Genomic DNA, 23,366 nt, shown 5'->3' on the forward strand with positions numbered 1-23,366 from the left:
TGTGTGTGTGTGTGTGTGTGTGTGTGTGTGTGTGTGTGTAGCCCAGTGTATAGCCTGGCTAATCTGCAGTTAATGACTGTTATTAACTCATTTTACTCTTCTGTTTTTACCGTTGTCTGTTTGACTGAGGGCTTCAACCTCAGTGGGTTAAATGAAAACCAGACAACACCCTGCAGCACTTTTTCCATCAAGCAGTTTCTCACACTTTGTAGCATACACATAGTCACTAATTCTCACCATATTTGTTGGAGGTTTTGGCGCCTTCAGCACCGAGGCCAAGCTGTTGAGCAGCGTATGGGTAGCCCCCATCACCTACAGGATTAACAAGTCCATTAAAACTGTGATGTTGTGGTCAACAACTAGAATGACTCAGTCTGGTGAAACAAAATGAGAACATTGTGAATTTCTGTAATTTGTTGTTGGAGTTTGCTGCTTTAAACCACTCAGGGCTGATGTTTTATTCTGTCATACAGCATTGTGAGGACCTCAAAGCTGTGACTCACTACACCAGTAAATTGATTTCTGCTATTAAATCTCATGTATATGACGCATGGCAAAGCTTCCTGATACATGAAAATAACACAAAGTCAAAAAAGGGTACTTGTCATTTTCATGCATCAGGACGCCTCAGAGTGTATTACTATGCTTACATCATTGCAAGTTCATTCATAGTGAGATCCAGCTTACCACTGAGAGTTAGATAGTAGCTTCACTTGCGCAAGTGGTAAAGTTGTGATGGTTAACTTAGAGGAACAGTTCAGTTTCCTGAATTAATGAGCAGGTCAGTACCACTCTCCCATGTGAGTGGGAGCTGTAGCCAGCAGTCGATTAGCTAAGCTTAACAAAAACATTAGAAATAGGGGGAAACAGCTAGCCAGCCCATGCCATAGTAACTAAATCCACCTAAAGTTCACTGTTTAACATGTTATATCTTGTTAGTGCCAAAATGACAGTTGCCTGTTTTACTGTACTGCTACATTTTAACTGTCGAAATGTGACACTGATATTGATCTTTTCATCCAACTCTCTGCAAGAGAGCAAATAAATGTCAATTTATTCAAAACTTAATAATCAATTTAGATCAAACATAAAACAGCAGTGGTTGGTGATGCTTCCTCTGACTTGTGGTGTTCCCCAAGGCTCCATCCTCGGCCCTCTTTTGTTCTCTGTTTACATGCATGTTTTCTGTTTAGTAGATACATCAGCTCAAACTAAGTCAGTGGCAACAAATGACGCTGCAAACACATGCAGCTCATACCTTCCAGTCCGGCAGGAATCCCTGGAGCATTACCGTAAGGAACCTGAGCAGCTCCTCCTCCTGCAAAAAGAATCAGATGGTCAAACTGACTCACATCTCTGGTCTCTTTTCCCCCGTCCATCTGGTATCAAACAGCTCTGTGCTAGCCACAACTTCAAGTCTTGATTCATGTACGGAAAGCCACTTCGACGGAAACCTGACTAATAGCTTGATAGAAGGATGAAGTCATATCAGTACTGCTCACCATATTTGCCACCAGTTGATTCCAGTCCTGCACCAAGGGCTCCTGACAGAAGACAAGAGGTGGCCTCAGTGACACGCTTGTAAACATCATGGCAAGTATATTCATACACAGTCCTTGTTATAAAGTTAAATTCCCTCCAGCTTGTCTGTTGATTTGATGCAACAGTTTCTCAAAAAGCAACAGATTTGGCTGAAATATTGTGAACAGATGAGGGTAATTTAGATTTTAAGCTGCAGTTTTTATGCTGCATTTGTTTAATGTTTTAATAATCAACTCATTGTGCTCTCAATGATTTATTTGTGACAGTGTATGGCAGGTAGAGGAACATACAGTGTTATCTCTGATGCTGCTCTTACCATATGCCCCTTGAACCTGTCCGGCGTAGCCTCCTGCACCGAGGGCTGCAAAAAGAAAGTATAACCACGAAGGTCACACCCCGTTGCTTCGTTAACAGATTCACATGTAAGCTGTGAGAAACTGTGCAAAAAGCATCTACAGGAGCAGGAAGTCAGAAACCACCAGATATAAGTGGTCAGCTTTAATAAATAAGAGACAATAGCTACACCCAGTGGACAAAAAAGACCACACTGGACATGTTCAGTAGAGGAGGTGTTCTTTGCCTCATGGCCTCTTATTTTTTTCAGCTGTAGCTGTAGGTTAAGCATCTACGGGTTAATGCCATCATCTGTTAGGGGTTTCAGCTGGTTATAACGCCTCAAAACTGTTACCTTGACTCTTTCCTGCTTTGTTCTCAGCACCATCAGCTAACTCTGCAGGGTAACCAAGCCCTGAAACATAATTCTAATTAGCATTATAATTATGTCTGTGAGCCTTTGACTCTTAAAGTACACTGAGTCCCTGATTTTTTTTTTTTTTTAAACTGCACTCACCGGCTCCGTAACCATCGCTGTAACCATTCCCGTACCCTGTTTGAGAGGAAGGGCTCCATGTTAAAATGATATTTACATTTAAAAACTGAATTTCTACGGTAATCTTTTCAATTCACTGACATTTCTGACTACACCCAGAGCCAAAAACAAAAAGGAAATGTTTAAGAGAGTCTTCTGCACACATGCCAAATACCTGCAGACAAAGCTTTTGCAGAAGCATCTACACCTACAGAGAGAGCAGAACAAAGAAAGGCACTAAATACAAAGGATCAGCCTGTCTCAACTGAATATCATCAATCTTGTCGGTGACGGTTTGATGCAGATTCCCTCTGACACCAAAGAGAACGACTCCTCGGTCATTGAAGGCAGACAGTTCACATTTCAAGGTTAAAGTTATGTTTCTTAAAATTGCCCTCTGTAACTCACACAGTTTGACTGGTTGGATCTGAATTTCTTATTGTACTGATGATGAGCTGCCACTTACCGTAGCCGTTGCCTGCTCCAGCTCCCAAGTATCCTGTCGCTCCCTCACCGTGGCCTGTGATAACACACGTTCAAAGCAACAATCAGACTGTCACTGTTTTTACTTTTGTTTAACAGAAGGTATCAGTAACAAACATAAAACATGACATAATTACAAAAACATTTTGCACTGACTTCCATGCAAAAAGAAGGAGAAAGATATTCACAGGAATCAGTGAATAATCCTTTGCTGTTGTTGTTGTCTTCTACTTTTTAAAAGCAGTGTTAATTACTCAACAGAAAGGGAAGGAAAATACTGGAGCAGCCTCTTGTGTGACCTTTAAAGCAAGGTGACACTTAACTCAGTCACTGCTAATTTTTTTGACTAATAAACAAATGAATGGTTTACAAGGCAAAGTAGGAACAACAGCTGATTTTCTGCCGTCTGATACATGATCCGCTGTGTGTCCTTGCCTTGCCATTCACAATCTGAAAATCAGGTGGAGAAGACTGTGTTTTAAGACAAGCTTCTAGGGTCTGTGGATGAGGTGCTTAAAGGAATGGTTTGGTATTTTGGGGAATACACTTGTAGATAAGGAGATTAATGCTAGCTAAGCTATACAGTGTAAAGATACAACCATCGGACAGTTAGCTTGGCTTAGTAAGACAGGTAACAGGGGAAACAGCTGACCTGGCTGTGTCTAAAGGTGGTATCGAAATAAGCACATTTCTCAAAATGGGGGACTATTCCTTTAAGAATCAAGAGTCGCAGCAAAGAGCAAAGGAGGATAAGCTGAAGAATGAAATGAAGCAAGTCGAGACAGATGAAAGATTTATCCTCAGCCTCACCATTTGACTTCCCTGCAACACCTTGAGGATACCCACCCTGTCCGAGTGCAGCTGCAGCTACGATTTATTTTACAGAGAATTAGGAGTTAGGAAAAATCAGCACTTAAATCCCTCAATCCCAACAAAGAAAAGAATAGTGAAGGAAAATGGAGGTGCTCACCTCTAAGTTTGCCAGCTGCACCGCCCAGGTACGCTCCCTGTCCCAAACCTGTGGGCAGTATAGGAAACCTTCACCAAAGGTAGTATAAATATACATCAACATCTCCATCTGCTAAAAGGACTGTTAACTTTTCCTGCCAGTGCCCAGCATTACCTGCTCCATAGCCTCCAGGGCCCAGGCCTGCTCCCAGATGGTTTCCTGCTCCACCAAGATAACCTGTGGAAAAAGTCAGCAGACGCTCAGCAAAATTGCCTGTAATTTAGTCTCCAATGGTTTTATTAAACACTAGTGCCAAATTTTATAGAGAAACGCAGAACATTGATCACACAGTGTGGCTTCCATTCAGATCCAACAGAAACAAACTCAGCTTCACTATAACACTGAATATCACAACCAGGTTCAAATTAGAATCACTGTCACTACTCATGATTCTCATGACATCCGTCCTCATTCAGTAGTTTCCATACACACAAGATGCGGTGGTCGCTGTGAACAAGTGTTTGACACGTGCAGTCGACAGCAGAACAAAGAGACACACAATAAATTTCAACATCTCTGTGAGGTTTCAATGGTTTTTAGCGCCCTCTCCACTGGGCAGCGACTTTTCCTGGACTGAGTCCTAAAAACACCAGATGTCGGACCATTCAAATAACAGAACGTAACAAGCTGAAACACGCTCCATGAATCACAGGCAAAACCAGACAGACACACAATGAGACACAGAGATATTGTTGGATATGTTAAGTTTGACCATGTCTTTTCACAGTTTCAGATATCAGTGAATATTACAAAATCCTCCATAGACAAAAGCACCAAAGGGTAACGATAATGTTTCATTATTTTTGGCTCCATGACTTTGAGCTCTTAAAGGAGAATCCAACCTTTGAGAGGACAGAACCATCTCCTGATATTCCTGCTTTCAAATTAGGACATGAAAGCCTTTTACACATAAATACTCATGTGGAGTTGTATTATAAATAAACTGAGATTTAAAAACATTTAATCGTTGCACTGCGGATGTTAAAGTATTAGTACTTAGTTCGATATGCAAACAGAGGCACAGTACTATAGTCTGTTTCCTGGATCAATCCTGAGTGTCAGAGTGGATTCACACAAAGTGTTTGTCTGCTCACAGTTCCTATTTATACTGTTAACACTCAATAATGTCAAGGCTGCAGTTCACAGCAGGCTCAATCCTGTGATGTTACCGGTACGCCTTGGACATGCAGGTGACAGTTTACCACTGATTTCCTGTCCATTCAGGGTTATATTCCCTGGATCAGAAAGCTGGCCATTGCTCTCATTAAAGATCTGTCAGACGCTTAAACCTCTCAATGGTTAAAGTTGTGATTCTCCATCTATGCAAATGTGAAATTACACAAGGACACCATTCAGCATGGCATTTACCATCTCTATTCTCAGCATTGTTTTCACCTCCAGCTCCACAGCCACAGCAACGATCATCACTGCCTGGCTCAGAACAAAGTCGTTGTGTTCGTTATGTGTCACTGATCAGAACTAACAAACTCTCTAAAAGACAAACAAAGATAATCCTCACACTGTAGCTTCAAGCGTTATACTGTGTTTGTGTTGATATTCTAACCAAGGCCTAAAGCACAACAGCAGCACTAACAATAGGAGACATGCAAACAGATCTCAAGGCACCAGTACACAACATGACAAATACTGTCTAACGAAAAGACAAAGATATCGACAGGATAACACAGATGCAGGATGCTGATTCCATTTTAACCAGTTCATCAGGAAGCTAAAGGCTAAACTGCTTTAAGTAGCGTATGTTTAGTACATACACAGTGCTATGTTTCAGTAATCAAATAATAATCTGATTAGGTACTGCCTGTACAGTCGTAAAAGATAATAGTAAATAATAAGAAAAAGTCAGAAATTTAGAGAGATCTAAACGCACAAATGGAATACAATATTCATAATTATGTTTTCATTAGTGTATAATCACATGAAACTGAGAACTGTTGTGTTTTCTTTATCTTAGAATGAGCCCTTCATATCTACATAGGGAGTAGGTCCTCCTCCTCATGTTGCAATGCCATGCTCCTACGGTAGCCCAGAGCAGACAAATCAAACACCGGATCTAGAAAGGGCTTTTCGGGTTTTTACGTTACCCGAAGGTTCTCCTGAACTACACGCTTGGAAAGGGAGGGGGAGGTGGGGTATTCAGTTGGTTGTAATCTGAAGCCTCACCGATAGATGTCACTAAGTCCTACACGCTGGGCCTTTAATGAACAAGTTCTTGCCCAAGAATAATTGTTAGTTAAAAGTTAGGCCAACACCTCAGAAGGGTCATCTGAAAATACATTTGTCTAGACACTAGTCACACTAGACACAACTTTTCAGGCATCTGACAAAGGTGACCAGAGGCGCACCAGCGACCTGTGGTTAGAAAGGGGAAATTAGGAGACAAATATAATATATACCTCAAGAATGGATCATGAAAAATTGGGGAAAAGGGCGAATATGAAATAAAAAAAACAAAGTGAGATCGTGAAAAAAAAGCTTTGTTCTTACGTGTTGCCCGGTTACTCCTCTCAGTCTGCCTTGGGACAGTGAGAGCTTTTGGCTCTTTGGCATCATGATAAATCCCCTTTCTTTCCTGAGTACCAGCAGTAAAGCCTTTAGCTTCCTGCCCCTCTACTGAGGCGATACCTAAACTTTGGGTTCCACTTGCATGTGGGATTACCGGTCCATGGCTCCCCCTTCCTTGTACTTGAAGATTTAGAGAACCATGACTACGGTTTTCTACAGCAACAGTCCCACGGATTCTAAACCCATTTGTGTCTTTAGTCACAAGCCCAAGGTCTCTGACACCCTGCCTGTCTGCTGCAGCAGATAAATAGTTTCTGGTTCCCTGACCCGTTGGAAGAGAGACTATATTGCCTCCGAGATCTTGAGTTTGTGTAAGAGGCAGTGGATAGGTTTTCTCTGTTTGTGCTTGTGGAGTCTCATGTCCAAGATGTCTGCCGTCTTTACCAAGATGAGGTCGAGGCACTAAACTCTGACTCTGTGTTTCTGATCCCAAAAGCTCATGCTGATTGATTTCCAAATCACTGGTGGATCCACAGTTTTTAGCTCGCCGATTTTGGTGAATAGATGAATCATAGTCTTTGGCACTCTGTACCCGAGAGGAAGCAGAGCTCAGGCTTCCGATGTCTTTTTTAAGAGGCAGCTGCTGTCTTACTCCTCCAGCTGCCAGTGTGGCTCCACGGCCTGTGGTGCTCTTTCTTTTCAAAACCATAGGCTCATAACTTTCTCTTCCCCGTGCTTGTGAAACAGCCAGGCCAAGAGTTTTACTCGGTTTATCAAGAGGCATTGTAGATCCGAGACTTGATGACTTAATTACTGGACCGAGGCCTTTGGCCTCTCGTCCTGCCTGTAATTCAGGTTCAGCAGGACCAAGAACGCTGCCTCGTCCAACTGGTATTTCAGGTCCTAGAGTTCTGTCATGTTTTCCATACAAGGGCGCTAGTGCTCTGCTCTTTTCTCTCTTCAGATCTTGAACAGCTTGGCCCAGACCGGCCAGCTCAGGTCCACCCAAATCTGCTGCAGACACACCTGGCAGAGAAATATCATGCATTCATGACTTCTTCTTGGCTCAGAGACAACAGTGCTTTTTTTAGGGCCAACAGCACACTGTAGTGGCCAGTGGCAAAATATGCACTGCTCTTTGACGTTAATGATGTGTGTATCAGAGCATTCAATGCAATATAACACATCATCCACAGAGTAATCAGTACTCAGGTGGAGGTAATTCAAGACCAAATGGAGACAAGACACAATCCATTGTGGCCTGAAATAAACCCAGTTTAAAAAGGAAGCTCGTCACCATTTTGACGAAGTGAGACAACAGGGTGACAACACACAACTGAAGCCACACTTCTCATTGCATCAGCACACTGACATCGACACATCAGACATGACCTGACAACAAAATGATGTCATCCCAAATTGTTGAAATGCCATGAAACACAGCAGTGTTACAGCACAAAGACAAACACACCACCAGCATCCGTGCATGACAAAGACAGAGCTTAGTAAAACACTGATGCGGTATGAAAGGAGACACCTACAGCTCCCAGAAAAGGTTTTAAAAGCAGAAAACATTTGCCAATAGATTGAAATAATTCCACTTTCACAGCACAGTTTCACTCAGCTCTTGAAACTATGGACATACTAAAACCAATTACTAAAACTCGGACTAGAATAAAATAAAAACATATGCGATGTGTGAGTAATTTGTTTTTGTGCCCACATTAACCAAATAAATGTGCAGAAATCTAGATGAGGTTCATGCAAACATCAATTACAATCTCAATAGAGCGAAATACAGTTTACACAATTATCAGTATCGTCTTAATCTCACTATCATCAAGCTGTTAGTGTGTATTTAGCATCAATAACTTATTTTCCAGTAGCACCATTCACGTACCCCAAACACACAAACTCTAATAAACAGTGATAAACTCACAGACTGGGCCTGTGGCAATAAGAGCTGCAGAAGTCATGCAACATGCAGCAGCACATACAGTATAAAACACTGACAGACACACAGTCTGTGTGTGAGTTTCACACAGGTTACACACAAATGCAACAGACGAAGACTAACAAACACAAACACCACAGGCGGCTGCGCTGAAGGTTTTACCGGGTATCTGTTGCTCAGCCCTCTGCCCAGTGGGATACCAAAGTCCAGGTCCTAATGACAGCAGACAATAACTGTCATTAGACATTAGAGCCACACAGATGTACAGTCTTCAGGCTTGATTAAAAAGATGAGCATCTCTGTGACAGTGATAAAATAAAAGGCTTTCAGCTCAGTGGAACAGGACAGAAAGGTGTTATATTAGAGAAAGATTTTGGATATAGTTTTGTAAGATCACCCAACTACCTTCAAATGTGATAATAAAACATGTGATTATCACGGTCTCATTTGTTCGACCTGATGAGCCTCATGTTTGTCCATGACTGACAGCGTAAGTGTGAGTTTGTGTGAGTGTTGGAACATATGAAAATACCCTCCAGCATATGAATCTGAACTGAATGGAAGAAGTAACGAGTCCGGAGGTAAAACATGATTCATCGCTTACCTGATCGGGCTCCAGGGTAACCATTGCCAGGTAAAGCCCCGTATCCTGGCAAGAAAACAAAGAGCTCAAGTTCAGAGGACGTGGAGCGAATCTTTAAAATCATCCAAGCATTCTGATTACGTCAGTAGAGCCTCAGGTTTTTTCTCAGTTTTACAAGGACACATCATTTATTTGCTGAGATGCGATCTGCCCCACATGCACCATGTTCGCAGATGATGACAGGGAGCCACTTAGCTGAGACTTGGGTAATCATAGAAAAAAAAAAAAACAACTGTATAATTACTTACCTGGCTGAGTGCCAAGGCCGGCACCATAAGCTGGGAAGGCAGAAAAACACTGAGTTAATTTCTATTTACAAAGATTTCTACAGCTGATACACAGCTGTTTATGTAAGATTTGTCTTCATCCCTGTCTTCCTCTTCTTCCTCTAAAACGTCACTCAGATCGTCCAGATAGCAACACTTTGCTTTTTGACAATTAAGTGCTTTGATTTAACGTCTATAATGAAGAAATTACAGTAAATGCCTCTTATTGAAGAAATAAAATTAGTGACATATGTTTCAGTGGCTCAGCACCTTTCATAAACCTGATTCCATTTCATCCTTGACAGTTTTCTGCTAAAGATTTTTCATCCAGCATTGATGGCCAAGATTTCTGCTGCTGGATGTAAAGATGACTAAAAACAACCCCCGATGTGTCACACACCAGGTTTCTTAAAGCCTGTGAAAACTTGACTCATCAAACACTCAAATAAAAACTGTAGTGTAATCTGCTAATGTGCACAATCAGGACCGCATTTGTGTGGTTTGATCAGATGTGACTCACGGCTGACTGACCGCAACAGACAACTGTCATCAGATTTTCAGATTTTGATTCAGATATTACTAAACTCTGACCCTGCTGCATTGAAATGACTATTTATCAAACTGAGCCCTGCCACGTGTCAACCCAGTGCAAAAAGCACAGACAGAAACAGAATTGCAGACGCCTCTTCTGTGAAATTAAATACTTATTACTTTGGCAAATAATAATGTGTTCATGTAGTTCCTCATGGCTTATAGTTAGAAGATGAGAATGAAAATAGGTTTTCAGGGAATTTGATGTCAGTCCAATCATGACAGGTGCCAGTTTTTCTTTTGTTTTTTTTTAAATAGCAGGAGGCTAGGCTTTTGCCTGCCAATGAAATGTTCTTCATCACACTTACAGCATGTGTTAAATGTGTTGATTCATTATATAATTCAGCTGGTTGCTGACATCTTCCTTTATATGTGAGTATTACCATGTTTCCCTGCTTGGCCTAAGCCCAGTCCCATTCCATTTGTAAGTCCAGTCCCCAGTGGCATTCCTGTGCCCAGACTGGCACCTGCAGTCACAAGAAAGATGGAGCGTATGAGTAATCCACAACAGAAGTCAAAGGAATATGATACAAGGCAAGTGTGGCTGTGAGGGTTTATGTGGTTTATGGATGTACCATAGGGTCCCTGGGCTCCATATGCACCTTGCTTCAGGCCGGCTCTACCTCCTAATCCAAGAGATCTGTAACCCCCTGAGAGAATAATGAAAAGAACACATTATTGTTGAACAGCAGAGCAACTAGTTTCATCATTCACAATTTAGACAGGTTGACAGACAGGTAGACGGGGTGTCTGCTGCAGGACTGGGTGGAGGAGAGCCAACGATGGCTTTTTCATTTTGAAATACACCTCAAAGGATGGAGTCAAAAAAACTCTCACTTTCCTCTTTGAAGATCTATTATATCGTGGTCATTAATGATATAAAGTCCAGTGTTTTTGGCCACATGATATGTTTGTATTTCTGCTCTGCTGCTGTTAGTCCTACAGGGTAACTAATGCAACTTACCAACACCAAGCTGAGCCCCTGGATAACGGCCATCTAACGTTAAAAAAAAAAGAGAAAAAATACAAACATGACGTATGTGAAGTAAAAGTAATATAAGACGATCCAGTGTGCAGAAAGCTAGAAAAACATACTTCCAGTCTTCATTGCTTTGCTGCCATATCTGTTTCCCAGTGCTCCAAGCGCGCCTGCAACTGAGAGCAAGTGGAAAAAAGAATCAGTTCAAGCAAAAATTCAAGAAAATAAATATGTTGTTTCATTATAGACATTTTATTTCAAAATCTTTTTTTTCTTTTATTATGACATTTTTCCCCATTAAAACATTTTATGTCAGGTTTTATTTCATAATTATGTGTCATTATGAAAAGTATTATTATGAAATAAAAAGTGACGTGAAATACAAGTGTTATTGGAAACAATGCAATAATGAAAAAAACAGAGTGATAATTTTGATTTCTTGATAATGAGTTGAATTTTAACAATTATCCCATAAATCACTGTTTTATTTCAACATTTTCCACAATTCATCCCTGTGATTATTTATCTAAGAAAACCACTGACCCCCAGGTTTTACTCCAACGCCAACACCTGACAAAAAAAAACACAGACACAAAGAGGACACACATGAGCAAATTTCATATTCAAGGAAAATGTTTGTTCTCTTATTTGACTTTTTACAGAAGTTACTAATTCCACGGAGCCTTGGTCTGTGCCCATAAACCAGGAAAATAAAATGAATATACACAAACATACACAATTTCAAGCTCAACACAAGTTGATCCAAAACAGACCTTTGACTTTACCAAGTTAGCAGCAGTCATGAATGACATGGTCATGAAGGTGAACCTCAAGTGTTCTTCAGTTTCCAATGTACTTAAAACCCATTTACAAGCTAAAGACGTTAAAAAGGTTTAAAATGTGACATACCTCTGGCTGGCAGCACTCTCCCCCAGGATACACTCTGAGGTTTAACCCCTGAAAAATTCACCAAAAATTGTTTAATTTGAATTAAATTGAAAGTATATTTTAACTAATAAAACTACAGACACAGTATACTGAACAGTATAATACAAATACATGCATGAAATACAATCATGAAAATAATGCACAGTGAGGCAGGGACGATGAACCCTTACTGCAAGACACAATGTGAACAAGCAATGATCAAGTGCACACAAAACTGAAATCTTTGAGGGAAAATAAAAAAATAAAAATAAATACTGATTTAAATGGGTCCTTTATATTCATAGTGAATTATATCATTTTTGTCTTGTCAAAAATTATAGTTTGCTGCTATTTGGAGTCATTACAATGATAGTTTTTAAGCATTCATTATATAGATTATACGTCATCTGTGTAATTTGAAGCACAAGGACATATTTTGACATTTTTTACAATATAACACAGACTGTGTCGCTTTCTAGATAACTGACATCTTCATGGACGTCAGGCAAGGTGTTGCAACTGCTTGCTAATCACAAAAAGGTAAGGCCTTTGATAGATGACTACATGAATGAATTCAAACTTGTGAGTAATACACATGTCACTGAAGAGAGACAGAAATCCATTGATTGAAACAGAGGATGAAAGAAAATCAGAGCGACGGTGTGGAGCCTCTTAGCCCTTCTCACGGCCAGTCGTCAGATTTTGCCTGCCTCTGCCACCTTTTCACCGCAGCTTTTGATCCAATGAAATTAGACAATATAAACCGCAGTGACTTGGCAGGATTACTGATGACTCCGCAAACCTACATAGTCCAGTGCTTCTCTCTCCCTCAGTCTCACAGACATGATATCTAACAAGTAAGTGAGAGTGAGTCACTGAAGACACTGATGCGTCAGAGCTTTGACAGTTTGAAATCACACTGCTACTGTATGTCACAAACAACTTATTGTGACAACTACAGCCACAGCTTGATGTACAGAAGGGTGACAAATAATAAAAGTGTCTCAGAGAGGTGTTGGGCCACCATGTGACACCAGAACAGCCTCGGTGCATCTTGGCGTTGATTCTACAAGTCTCTGAACTCTACTGGAGGGATGAACACCATTCTTCCAGGAGATATTCCCTCATTTTGGTGTTTTGATGATAGTGTTAAAGAGCGCTGTCTGACATGTCAGTCCAAAATCTCCCATAGGTGTTCAACTGGCTTTAGATCTGGTGACTGCGAAGGCCATGGCATATGATTCACATCATTTTCAAATCACTCAGTGAGCCCTCGTGCCCTCTGGATGGAGGCACTGATATCCTGTTTCTCCTCTTTCAGCTTTTTCCTGTAATTTGTCACATGCCCATAAATACAACTATGGCTACATACAATTGCAAAATTACCCCCCCCCCCCCCCCCCCCAAAAAAAAGAAAGAAATATATTATGGGTTTGTGTAGCGTTATCCAGACTGTACTTTTTTTTTTTTTTTTTTAGCAAATTCTTTTGTTTATTTCAACCAATATTCCATATTGGTAGAAATATTTTCCTTTCAACCTAATGGTTTGTATGTTTTTTTTAATCAGTTAGCCAAATTTGATTTGAGTAAATTATGTCTGCAAAAACTCAGATGAGACTTTTTTTATGTGAGACTTGTACTAATTTGCGTTAGATGAGAGAAGAGGCATTCATCAACAACAGCACAGTGAAACATAAATTGATATTTTCACATAGTGTTGAAAACAAACTGGAAATCAAATCCAGACTGAAGCATTATAAAACTGTAATCTGAAATGTGACAAACAGTGAGGAGAAGAGTAAACCTGTGATTTTGCTTTAGGACACAACCAGTATTCTGTCTTTTCGTATGTGACCCCGTGTTTTACTCACCGCCTTGCAGAGTTTGCTGAGCCAGCCAGAGAACCAGGGAGGTCTGGAGAAGAGTTCGGGCCAGCATGATGGTGGAGACCGGGTCTGAAGAACGGAGCAGCACAGAGGGACCAGCTGATGGACTGATGGACAAACAGAGGGATGGGTGTTAAAAGCACAAAAGCCCCTGATGTCTTTTATATGGTTTTCTCTCTGATACCCTCCCACTGACCAGTCCTGCCCTCTGAACACACACACTGGTCTGATTGGGCAAAGCTATAGGCCCATTCTGGTCCATTTCCATCAGCTGAGTATGCACAACACACACACACACACACACACGGGAACTGAGATTATGTATTTTCTCCTGCACCTGAGAATTCACACCTTCTCTTAAGCATCTCTGTGCTCTGCATGTAGCACATAGAAATTATGAGATGTGCCAGATTGAGTTCCAGCTAATGGTTTATCATAGTATCATACACATTTTCCTGAAAGGATAAGTCAGACATTTCTCTTATATTTCGTCTCAGTCTTTCCATGACTGTGTTAGTGGATATAGATCAAATGCTTTCTGACGGAGTAACAAGTGTGGGTTCAGCAGACTTCAATAAGAGCCAGAAAGGAAATTCTTTTCATTGAAGACAGCGCTCAAGAGCAAACACCCGAAGTGTCTGTCTGGCTTTGCTGCCACTTGAGGCTCTGTTAACAAAAAGACACACAAGCAGTTCATGAGCAGAGTTCACCATCCAGCTTTTTCTTTCTCTCAGTGCTTGTGGCCACTGAGGTATTTGCCTGAGTGCAGAAGCTGATGGTTTGATGCTGGGGTGGCGAGGATCCTCTTGTTCTGCAGCCTTGTGGTGTGTAAGTCCTGCACAGTGAAGAGCGTCGGCCTGATGGTGCACCACTCTCTGTAGGGCCCTATGGTCTGGCGTGGTGATGCCCCATATCAGGGTGCTTTTCCTGCAGCGCCTCAGCAGAAGATCTCCAAACACACAAAACAGTGTTTTTCTTCATAATTACAAACGTGTCATGATGGAAAAGCATCAGCAACAGCAGTTTTCTATGAAGCATGATGACCTCCTGTACATAAACTCTCGCTCTCACACACACACACACACACACACACACACACACACTTACAAACACAGACCTTGCCCAATATTAAACTTGTGCAAAATGCAAACGAAGACAGAAACAATTATGACTTTTTGTAAGAAAATTAGCTTTTGACAGACGGGTTGAACTCAAACAAACGCACCTGCGTCAATAACTTAAATAATCCTGTTTAACAACAGACCTGTTTTTGTTAACAGAATAAACATTACACATCCTATAAATAAGAATGGAAAAGGAGTCTGTTTAAGTAGCATAAATATCCTGGTGAATAAAGTACTCTGGAAATTACAGAGTAAATATTACACCATTTTTGTGTATGTGTGTTGGGGGGTAACTGAGCCAGCCACGGTACAATTTGGTGAAAAACATGCAACAATAAATGTTTAAGTGGAAACACACACATGCACACACACACACACTGTACTGCTGTGGAAATAATACTCAATGCTACCACCTCAATTAAAACATCATTTTGAAGGAGTTTGCGTCACTTTGTACAGAAGAGTGTTGTAAGGGTCTCATGTGTTACTGCAGTCCGCTGAGACTGTGCACAAGAAGCATTAGCCCATGGTGCTATGGGCTCCGAGCTCCAGGATCTTCATATTGTATAGTGTGGGAGGTCCCCTGTTCTAAACGTAATGTTTAAGTTTATGTCTTAACCTCAGGGACGGAAGCACTCAATGCAAACGTCTGACTGGAGAACAACATACGATGGTTATGCTGTGAAAGTTTTTATGCCACCTGAGGAAAACTGAAGTCACATGTGTAGACCACCGCATCGTCTTCCCTGGTGGTACTGAGCATAAGACAATAACAGAACCCACGTCTGACTCAGGGCTCCATCACCCATGATTCACCTCTAAACATTTATCCGTCTGCATGTTTGAGAGGTCCCTTATTAAATAATGAAAAAAAAAAAAAAAACAGATCCATTAGGAAAGTGTCAATTTTTCAAGACGAGATGTCAAAACTTTGAAAAGAAGAGCTGATGGTTGTCAGAGGTGGTGCAGACAGTGTTGGCTCATTTACTATAGAGAACAGTATGAGAACAGGGAGAGCTGTGTCTGTGGAGACACATCTGGATGGCAGTTTCACTGTGGTCTATCATATTAGAAACACTGTGTGCCCCAATGTACACATACATATAAATGACATTGTGTGTGTGTGCTCGTGTGCTGTCCTTATGTGTCCTTGAAGGATGAAAAAGGAGAAAATGATCTCTAAAGTGAGGACACTGTGCTGACCTTGACCTAATAGGCTGGTTAATGGTTATAATAGCCTGTCAGTAGATTTCCAGAAATTACTACATACAGATTACTTTATCACCAATTAAAGCATTTACACTTACTAGTCAGTGTGTTTCAAAAGTCATTTTTTTGCAACAGAATAGAAATATGTGATACTGATATAAATACATTTGCCTCATGTTTAGGAGCAAATATGTGTATTCATGTGCATGTTGATCCAAATTGACCGTAGTCATATAGCACAGTGATCCTACGTGTCAGACAAGGAAAGAAGTATTCAGAAAATGAAATGTAATGTATATTTTGTCTAAATGTTTTCATATATTCCATTCAAATCTATGAATAAGGCAATTTAAATGCAGTCATTAATAAGACTATGGTAACCGTTATGCTAAGCTTTAGATGATAGTTTTAGATACCAATGAAGCGCGGCAGATTGGACAGAGCTACTTCCCATTTAGCTTTAAGGCTAATAAAAGTGATCATTTTCTTTTCTGGGTAATATTGGGAAAAACTGTCAGTAAAGACTTATTGTGTGATAAAATGTTAACATGGAGCCAAGCTGTCAGTTTATGTTAAAGAGTTAGCTTAGAGAGTACTGGCGCCACTATTGTATTGGGAACAAGTCTCTTTACTTGCTACAACACCACTACCAAGCCAGTGAGGGGCTGCTTCTCTGGAAGATTGGTTATCATCCAGCTTCACAATAAAATGGTCATATTTAATATATAGCTCAATACCAGTTGCTGCTGCCGCGTGCTTCATTGTTCCAGCTTTACTTAAAATAAATTACAATGTTCCACAGGAAGTATGAAACCACTAATGAGAGCATGAACGCAGACTAGGGCACTGTGCTACAGGAGCACAGTGGCTGTGTCCCAATTCAGAGGCCATAGTTCAGACTGCTTTTGGTTCAGCCTTCGCGGTCTAAAGCAGCTACAAAGGGCCACACCTTCATGGACTGCGTCCTCCGAAGGATGTCCCTGAAATGGGACACAGCAGGTCTAGATTAGCTTCCATAAAAACATTTTAACCTGCAGTGAGGAACCTTCGTCTCCCTCTTCTGGCAGTGAGAGTAATTACCCAAACACTGAGCTAACTCAGCTTGGAACAAAGAGAGTGACAAAGAAATGCATCGTCGGCCCACTTTGATGACGCACCAGCCCACATCCCAGGGCTGGCGTTGGGGTTTTTGAGGAATGAAAGACATAACACTTACCAGTAAGTCTCATCCATGTCTGCCCTCAGCCTCTTCTCATCTTTCATGGCTCTTCAACGAGGAAAAGCCACACCAATGAGAGTCCGTGTTTTGTTTTCACCATTGATCACTTTCTTTTTTTTTAGACTAATCCTTGAACATCAAGTTTTACTTTTTTATCTGGAGCATCAGAAACCTTTCTTGGACGCTTCCTTGGTTTGTCCACCATAGGTTCCGCCATATTCCTCGTTGTCGTAGCCTACATTGATACGGCTTCTCGCCTCTTAACCATGCTGCTTGACGTAAAAGCGTTGCCACTGGTACTCCAGCACAGAAATGTCGCCACAAACAGATTTAAAACTGGTAAACTGAAATACAGAGAGATTTACCTGCTGCTGATCAGCTTAATCAGCATTGTGTGGACTTCTCTGGCAAAGACTTCGATGTAATGGACGTTCATTTACTGTATGTAAAAATCTCCGCACTCAAAATAAAGATACTTCATTCGGCTGTCGAACGTGTAAATACAAACATATACAGCATATAGAGCTATGTGCATAACCTGTGCATCTCCACGGACTCTCCAAACTTGCACAGCTTCATGAACAGGTTCATCCTGGTAAAATAAACACCGTCATGCTGGTAAAGATGATCAATTTCACCCTCCTTGGGTGTTTCATCTTGGATTTTCTCGTAATTTTTTCTTCACTGTCTGGGACTGGAACAGCTGTGTTTATTGGAGGGTTGATGTTCTCCTTCTTCTTCCAACTTGTAAGACACTTTGGGCCACCTCCAAGGGGGCAAATGTTAGTGTTCAGGTCCATGTACCGTATCCAAATTGGGGGAAGAACACAAAGACCTACAGAGTGACTGTGCTGGAACAAATCTTCATGTAGGTGTTTCAGCCGAACCTGCGACTGGCTGAGCAGGTTAGGTCAGAGAGTGGTGACAGTTGTAACATGTTACAACAATCTCCAGCCAAAACAGTATGTTTTGGTTTTAAAGATATTATAGATAGGAAATTTACTCAATTGGGGAGTCTATTATTAATTATTATTATCATCATTCAGAATATCTTCTTAGCCAGAACTTAACATTGGATTTTTGGACAAAAGGAGCCAAGAGTGCAATGAGCTGGAAGGTGTTGCATGGGGAAATTAATTGCCTTAAGGATGAAGTCAGACGAAAGAGTTGGAAGTGGAAGGAGACAGTGAAGCAAACCAGCTGGTGCACCTCACTGACATCACTCCAAATGTGAGGTGTGAAAAAAGAATGGCCTGTCAGGGTTCATTTTAGTGATGTACAGCATCTTTCTCCAGAGGCTGGGCACAGAGGCAACAGTTAGGCCTATTAAAGGACAGAGCTGGTGTGATATATTACCTTTTTATTAAATAAATATGATCGATAAAACCCCCAAAAAAGAAAATAATCAAATAATTTATTGCACGGCTCATTTATGTGCTTTTAAATACTCTTCGAAAGGCAATGGCATGATAAGTTATATGTGGCTGGAGCTATACAGAAGCTTTGTTCACAGAATTTAAAAAACTACAAAATAAGCTCAGCCTTATCCTTAAACCAGAGAGACTTACAATTGATAGACATCACTAAAGCTTCACTGCAGTAGGAGACCCTGGTTTAAGAACTAAGTACTACATCATTTCAATAGGTGCCAGGAGGTCAGGTAAAGAGGTGCACCGAAAGTGCATAGTAAGTGCTAGTTAGACATGTCAGGGTGTTAGAGGTGTTAGGAGAGGAGGTGCTCTCTGAAGAGATGAGTCTTCAAGAGATTCTTGAAGATAGAGAGGGACGCCCTGCTCTGATAACGATCCGTAGCTTGTTCCACCATCGTGGAACCACAGACAAGAACAGTCTGGACTGAGATTGTCTTGTGTGCAGGGATGGCAACGCCAGACAACATTCCTTCATCATCAAACATGACACCCAGGTTTTCTCGCGACCTTGGGTAAGGGAAGAGATGAAGCGGCAATTTTGATATTGATATCGTGATGAAGAGACTGATAAGACAGTGAGACTGTGAGTCAACATTTACACTGCAGGTATTAGACACTGAACTCTCTGCCCAGCTTCTCCTCTGTATGCACAGGACCAGATGACGTGGTGGACAGTGTATGGGAGTTTCCACTGGAGAGAAATGCAGGCCATCACGCCACTCTGTTGTCTCAGTCCAACTGGAATAATATTGATGATGGATTCTGACTCCTCACAGTTTGTTCAAGTGTCTGAATGCAGCCAGGGTCCCATCCACACTCAGGCCTGTAGTAAAGTCATTCCTCTATCATACAGGTTTTCACACCACCACATTTTCGTTCTCTACAGATTAGCTCGCATTAGACAAAGTTCTTCTCAGTAAATCATGCACAAGCCTTGGATGAAAACATGACTTTCAGATCATTGTGCCACCAGTTTTAGTTTGTCACCAGCGGCTGGTTTCAGTTGAACTCTGTTGCTGGTTTTCCACTGGTGTTCCAACTTTCCGCCTCATACGCACTAATGTCAAAATTTGAAAAGTTCCAGTAACGTTCATGAAACTTGAAGTGCCATTATTCCAAAAAGGTTCATTATGTCTTCACTGAACTTATTTATGCTTTTTTCTTATGGATAGACAAGTGCTTTTAAGGTGTATTTTACCTTGACATGTTTCGACTGCTATCTTCCTGCACATCGAAGTGTCAGTGTGTAAAAACTATGAATGGGGGAAACTTTCTGAACATTTTGACTTTTGGATGGAGTTTCTGGCTGAAAATATGAATGAGTAGAAGTTGTTTCATTCACAAAAAGGTCAGAAAAACGTTGATTGAAATATACATTTAAAGTGAACTGGATATTTTGAAGTCTGAATGGAGCTTCTATGTTGAAGCGTCTACAAGGAGATAAAAAAAAAATAAAAGAACGGCTGATTAATAAAGACTTTTTGAATTTGAGAAGAACATATAGTTGGGATTGGGTTTGCAACAATCCCACCTGATAAAGCGCCTAGATGTGAGATCCTCTGAAACGCAGGAATATGGTGAGGGCACAGCGAGAACCACACAGCTTTACGAGGGAAAGCACAGGACAGACTGTTACAACTGGCACAGGCTGCTTTCACCCCTATCCAACATCACACACACTTACTGCATTGCACACAGTCCACAGTTGTCTTTCTCTTGGCATCACGTATATACAGACAGGGATGTGTGGGTGTTAAGGGATGCTGTGGAGGGTAAACCCGTCAGAACTTAGTTTACACGCCTTTTTTATTTGCGAAACAGTTTACCCACATTTTAGAATGATTTAAATCCCCTATTGTGTCAAATTAAAATACGTATAATTGATGTCAAACTGACTACAAATAGATATCGTCAGGAAAAGCAAAACATAATACCATTAAAAATATATAAATGTGTATTTACTTTATGATTACCCACCTTTTTATTTACACATCATTCTGTGTGTCTGTCCTGTGCACTTTGCTGTGTTGAGTCTACAGTGTTTCCTCCAGCTGTTGCATGTGTATAAAGTCCACGCCCGCTGATGGAAGTGCTGTTCTTCATCAGGTTCAGGTGGAAAACCTGTTGGATTCAGTTCATTCTGCATGAGGCTGCCCATCATCCTGCCAACAAAAGAGCTGCTGTGTTCAATACTGGAGAGACACTCAGCTCAGGAGGAAGCTGTGGACATTGGAGGCGTGGACGGTATGAAAAGTTAAAGAAAACAACACCTCATCATTCAGATTGTACTATCATTTAAAAAAAAGTATAACGTGCAAAGAAATAACCAGATTCATTATATTCTGGTCAGAATATTGCAAAGCACACACACACACACACACACACACACACACACACACACACACACACACACACACACACACACACACTGATTTCAGTTGTAAAAATCTCCTAAAATGGACGGAGGACTTGACGTTTTGGTCTCACCAGCTCCAGCAGCACACCTGCAGCACATGCATATTGTACCTCTGCATGTCTTTCTGCCAGTACATGTCTGTGCACAGAGCCCTCAAACTGAGACGCTGTTTCACATCTGCCCACAATAACACAAGTCCTAGACGTTCAGACTGGCTGCTTGTATGACTGGCTGACATCACCGCTGGCTCTGGCTGCTGTTTGCACTGCAGCCTGAATCTGCTCAGACTGAGACGACAAAGGCATTACTAACAGTGTGGAAATCACAAAACACTCAAGACACTGCCATTGGTCAAGATATTTATAGGATAATAGTCTGAAGATAGTATGGAAATCTACTTTTTTTGCCAAACAATAAATGCTGAAAATGACATTTTCAGACTTTGAAAAGTTGTAAAATGCACTTTGCTCCTTAAAATTTAACACTATTCAATACCCAGGCTCTGTAGGTAAATCAGCCCAAATCAAAATGTATGACACAATTTAATTTTAAAGGTTAAATAGGGTCACTACAGCAGTCCAAACTAATGAACCCCACTGCAGAAGTGAGCCTGTGTAATCCAAATTACAACAGGACATGAATCTAAAGGGAGCGTTTCTAAGAGTTTACTCATAGCAACACTACTCCATCTGGTGGATAGTTCACACTTTCATTTGGGCAAATAGGTTTACATGTTTTAATTTTCAAAGAACACATTATTTTACTGTTTACTGTACATTTCTGCAGCACCTATTTCCACCTTCTATCTGAAACACTTGATTTAAGCCCCTGTCTCTTTAAGGCCCTCCTCCTTAAAAGCCCTGCTGCTTTGCACGACACAGGTATGTTTAATTCCTCAATGTACTGCAGTAAAATTCACTGAAATTGAGTGAAAAAGTAAATGTACTGTAAAAGAAAACAAACGCAACTGATAAAAAGGACGTAGAATACAGTAAAATAACTTCCATGTATTTACCAATGTAATGAACCAATGAAAAAATAAAACTCAGTTGAGCACATACCTCTTGCCAGGGCCCAACAATCGTACACGTCTGTCAGAGCCAGATTATTATCTGTGTGAGCACCAAATTAAATTGAATGTCTTAATTTTTACATCAAGATCAATACATCATCTCCTGAGAAATTGACTTAGGTGTCAAAAATTGCCCAATCTTGCAAGGTTTCACATTTCTCCTTCCTCAGCTTCCTGACTCTGCGGTCAGTCAGGCCAGAGAATCTCATCAACATCAAAGCATATATTAAAGAAAACAGCCTTGTATGTCTTATCCATCCCTGGCAAGCCTCAACCATGATATCTAAACAAGCCTGCTCCTCGGCCCGGAGGAGGTGAACACGGATGTGGGGGTCTTGGTCATTGAGGTTCCTCTCCCTTCTCCTTTTTCGGTAACATTAAAAACCCACTTCATCAACAAAGATGAGTTCATGAGGAGTGTCTCTGGCATCAATATCAAACATTCCCTACAAAACGATTGAACCAGTACCTGAAGCGCAGGTCGTAGGGTTTGTACCTCTTTGACGAACTGAGCGATCTGGTGGAGACTGGAGCGTAGAGCCGGGGTATTTATACTGCTGGCATTGATGAGTGGATGGATCTCAGGTGCACAAGTGGATTGGTGGTCGAAGGAAACTGGATCACCTCACCCAGCACAAACACACACACCAAGCACACACACGCATAGGGAGAGAGACAAACTGGGGACAAATGAGGAACACAAGGGAGAGGAAGAACAGTAGGAAACACAGGGAAGGAGGGAAAGACAGAAGGCCAGTTGTGTTTTATGAAATGTAAATGGACTGTACTCATAAAGCGCCTTTCTGGTCTTATCAACCACTTCACTACAAGCCACATTCACTCACATATTCATGCAGAGCTCCTGTCTAAAAACAAAGCACAGAGCTTTCGATTAGTGAATGACCTATTCTACCTCCTCAGCCACAATGTTGTTGAGTTTAGTGAAATGTTGGGTTTTGACCCTCAGGGCCACCATACATCAATATGAATGAATTCCAAAATGGAAAAAAAAAAAGAAAGATATTTTGCAACTCTGACAAATGACAACTGAGCGACAGGTGTTTTCAGTGTGACTGTGAGGACTGTCTTTCACCGCTGCTCTCCAACTGAAACCAAAAATGGCAGCTAACACACCGATAAGGCCCTCTCCATTAATGAGGATTTATCAGCCCTCTGTCCTTTTTTTAGTCTTTGTATAGTGCGTCCACGGCACAAACACTCCCCC

At 41.1% G+C, this 23,366-nt stretch overlaps 1 protein-coding gene across 1 annotated transcript; it reads right to left on the reverse strand.

Annotated features, from left to right (window-relative positions):
* Positions 1-191: 191 nt before the first annotated feature.
* LOC111660562 (uncharacterized) lies at positions 192-18,031 on the reverse strand. The gene is made up of 22 exons (XM_023413904.2): positions 17,221-18,031; positions 13,657-13,778; positions 11,768-11,815; positions 11,402-11,428; positions 10,975-11,034; positions 10,844-10,876; positions 10,455-10,529; positions 10,263-10,346; positions 9,271-9,300; positions 8,984-9,028; positions 8,542-8,592; positions 4,017-4,079; positions 3,864-3,911; positions 3,704-3,760; positions 2,877-2,930; positions 2,586-2,618; positions 2,393-2,428; positions 2,231-2,290; positions 1,859-1,903; positions 1,503-1,544; positions 1,259-1,318; positions 192-312 (listed from the first exon to the last, which is right to left on the reverse strand). The coding sequence occupies exons 1-22, from the start codon at positions 17,265-17,267 to the stop codon at positions 227-229; spliced, it is 1,206 nt and encodes a 401-aa protein (XP_023269672.2). The 5' UTR covers positions 17,268-18,031; the 3' UTR covers positions 192-226.
* Between the last annotated feature and the right edge of the window lie 5,335 nt (positions 18,032-23,366).

Source organism: Seriola lalandi, unplaced genomic scaffold, assembly GCF_002814215.2.
Source record: "Seriola lalandi dorsalis isolate HSWRI2012SDOR001 ecotype SW California unplaced genomic scaffold, Sedor1 jcf7180002054519, whole genome shotgun sequence".
NCBI classification, from domain to species: Eukaryota; Metazoa; Chordata; class Actinopteri; order Carangiformes; family Carangidae; genus Seriola; species Seriola lalandi.

Coding starts and splice junctions, on each gene's coding strand:
- LOC111660562 (XM_023413904.2), bottom strand. CDS start 17,267: ATGAAAGATGAGAAGAGGCTGAGGGCAGACATGGATGAGACTTACTG. Junction 3,761..3,863: donor TGCAGCTGGCAAACTTAGAG/GTGAGCACCTCC, acceptor AATAAATCGTAG/CTGCAGCTGCACTCGGACAG. Junction 2,429..2,585: donor TGCAAAAGCTTTGTCTGCAG/GTATTTGGCATG, acceptor CCTCTCAAACAG/GGTACGGGAATGGTTACAGC.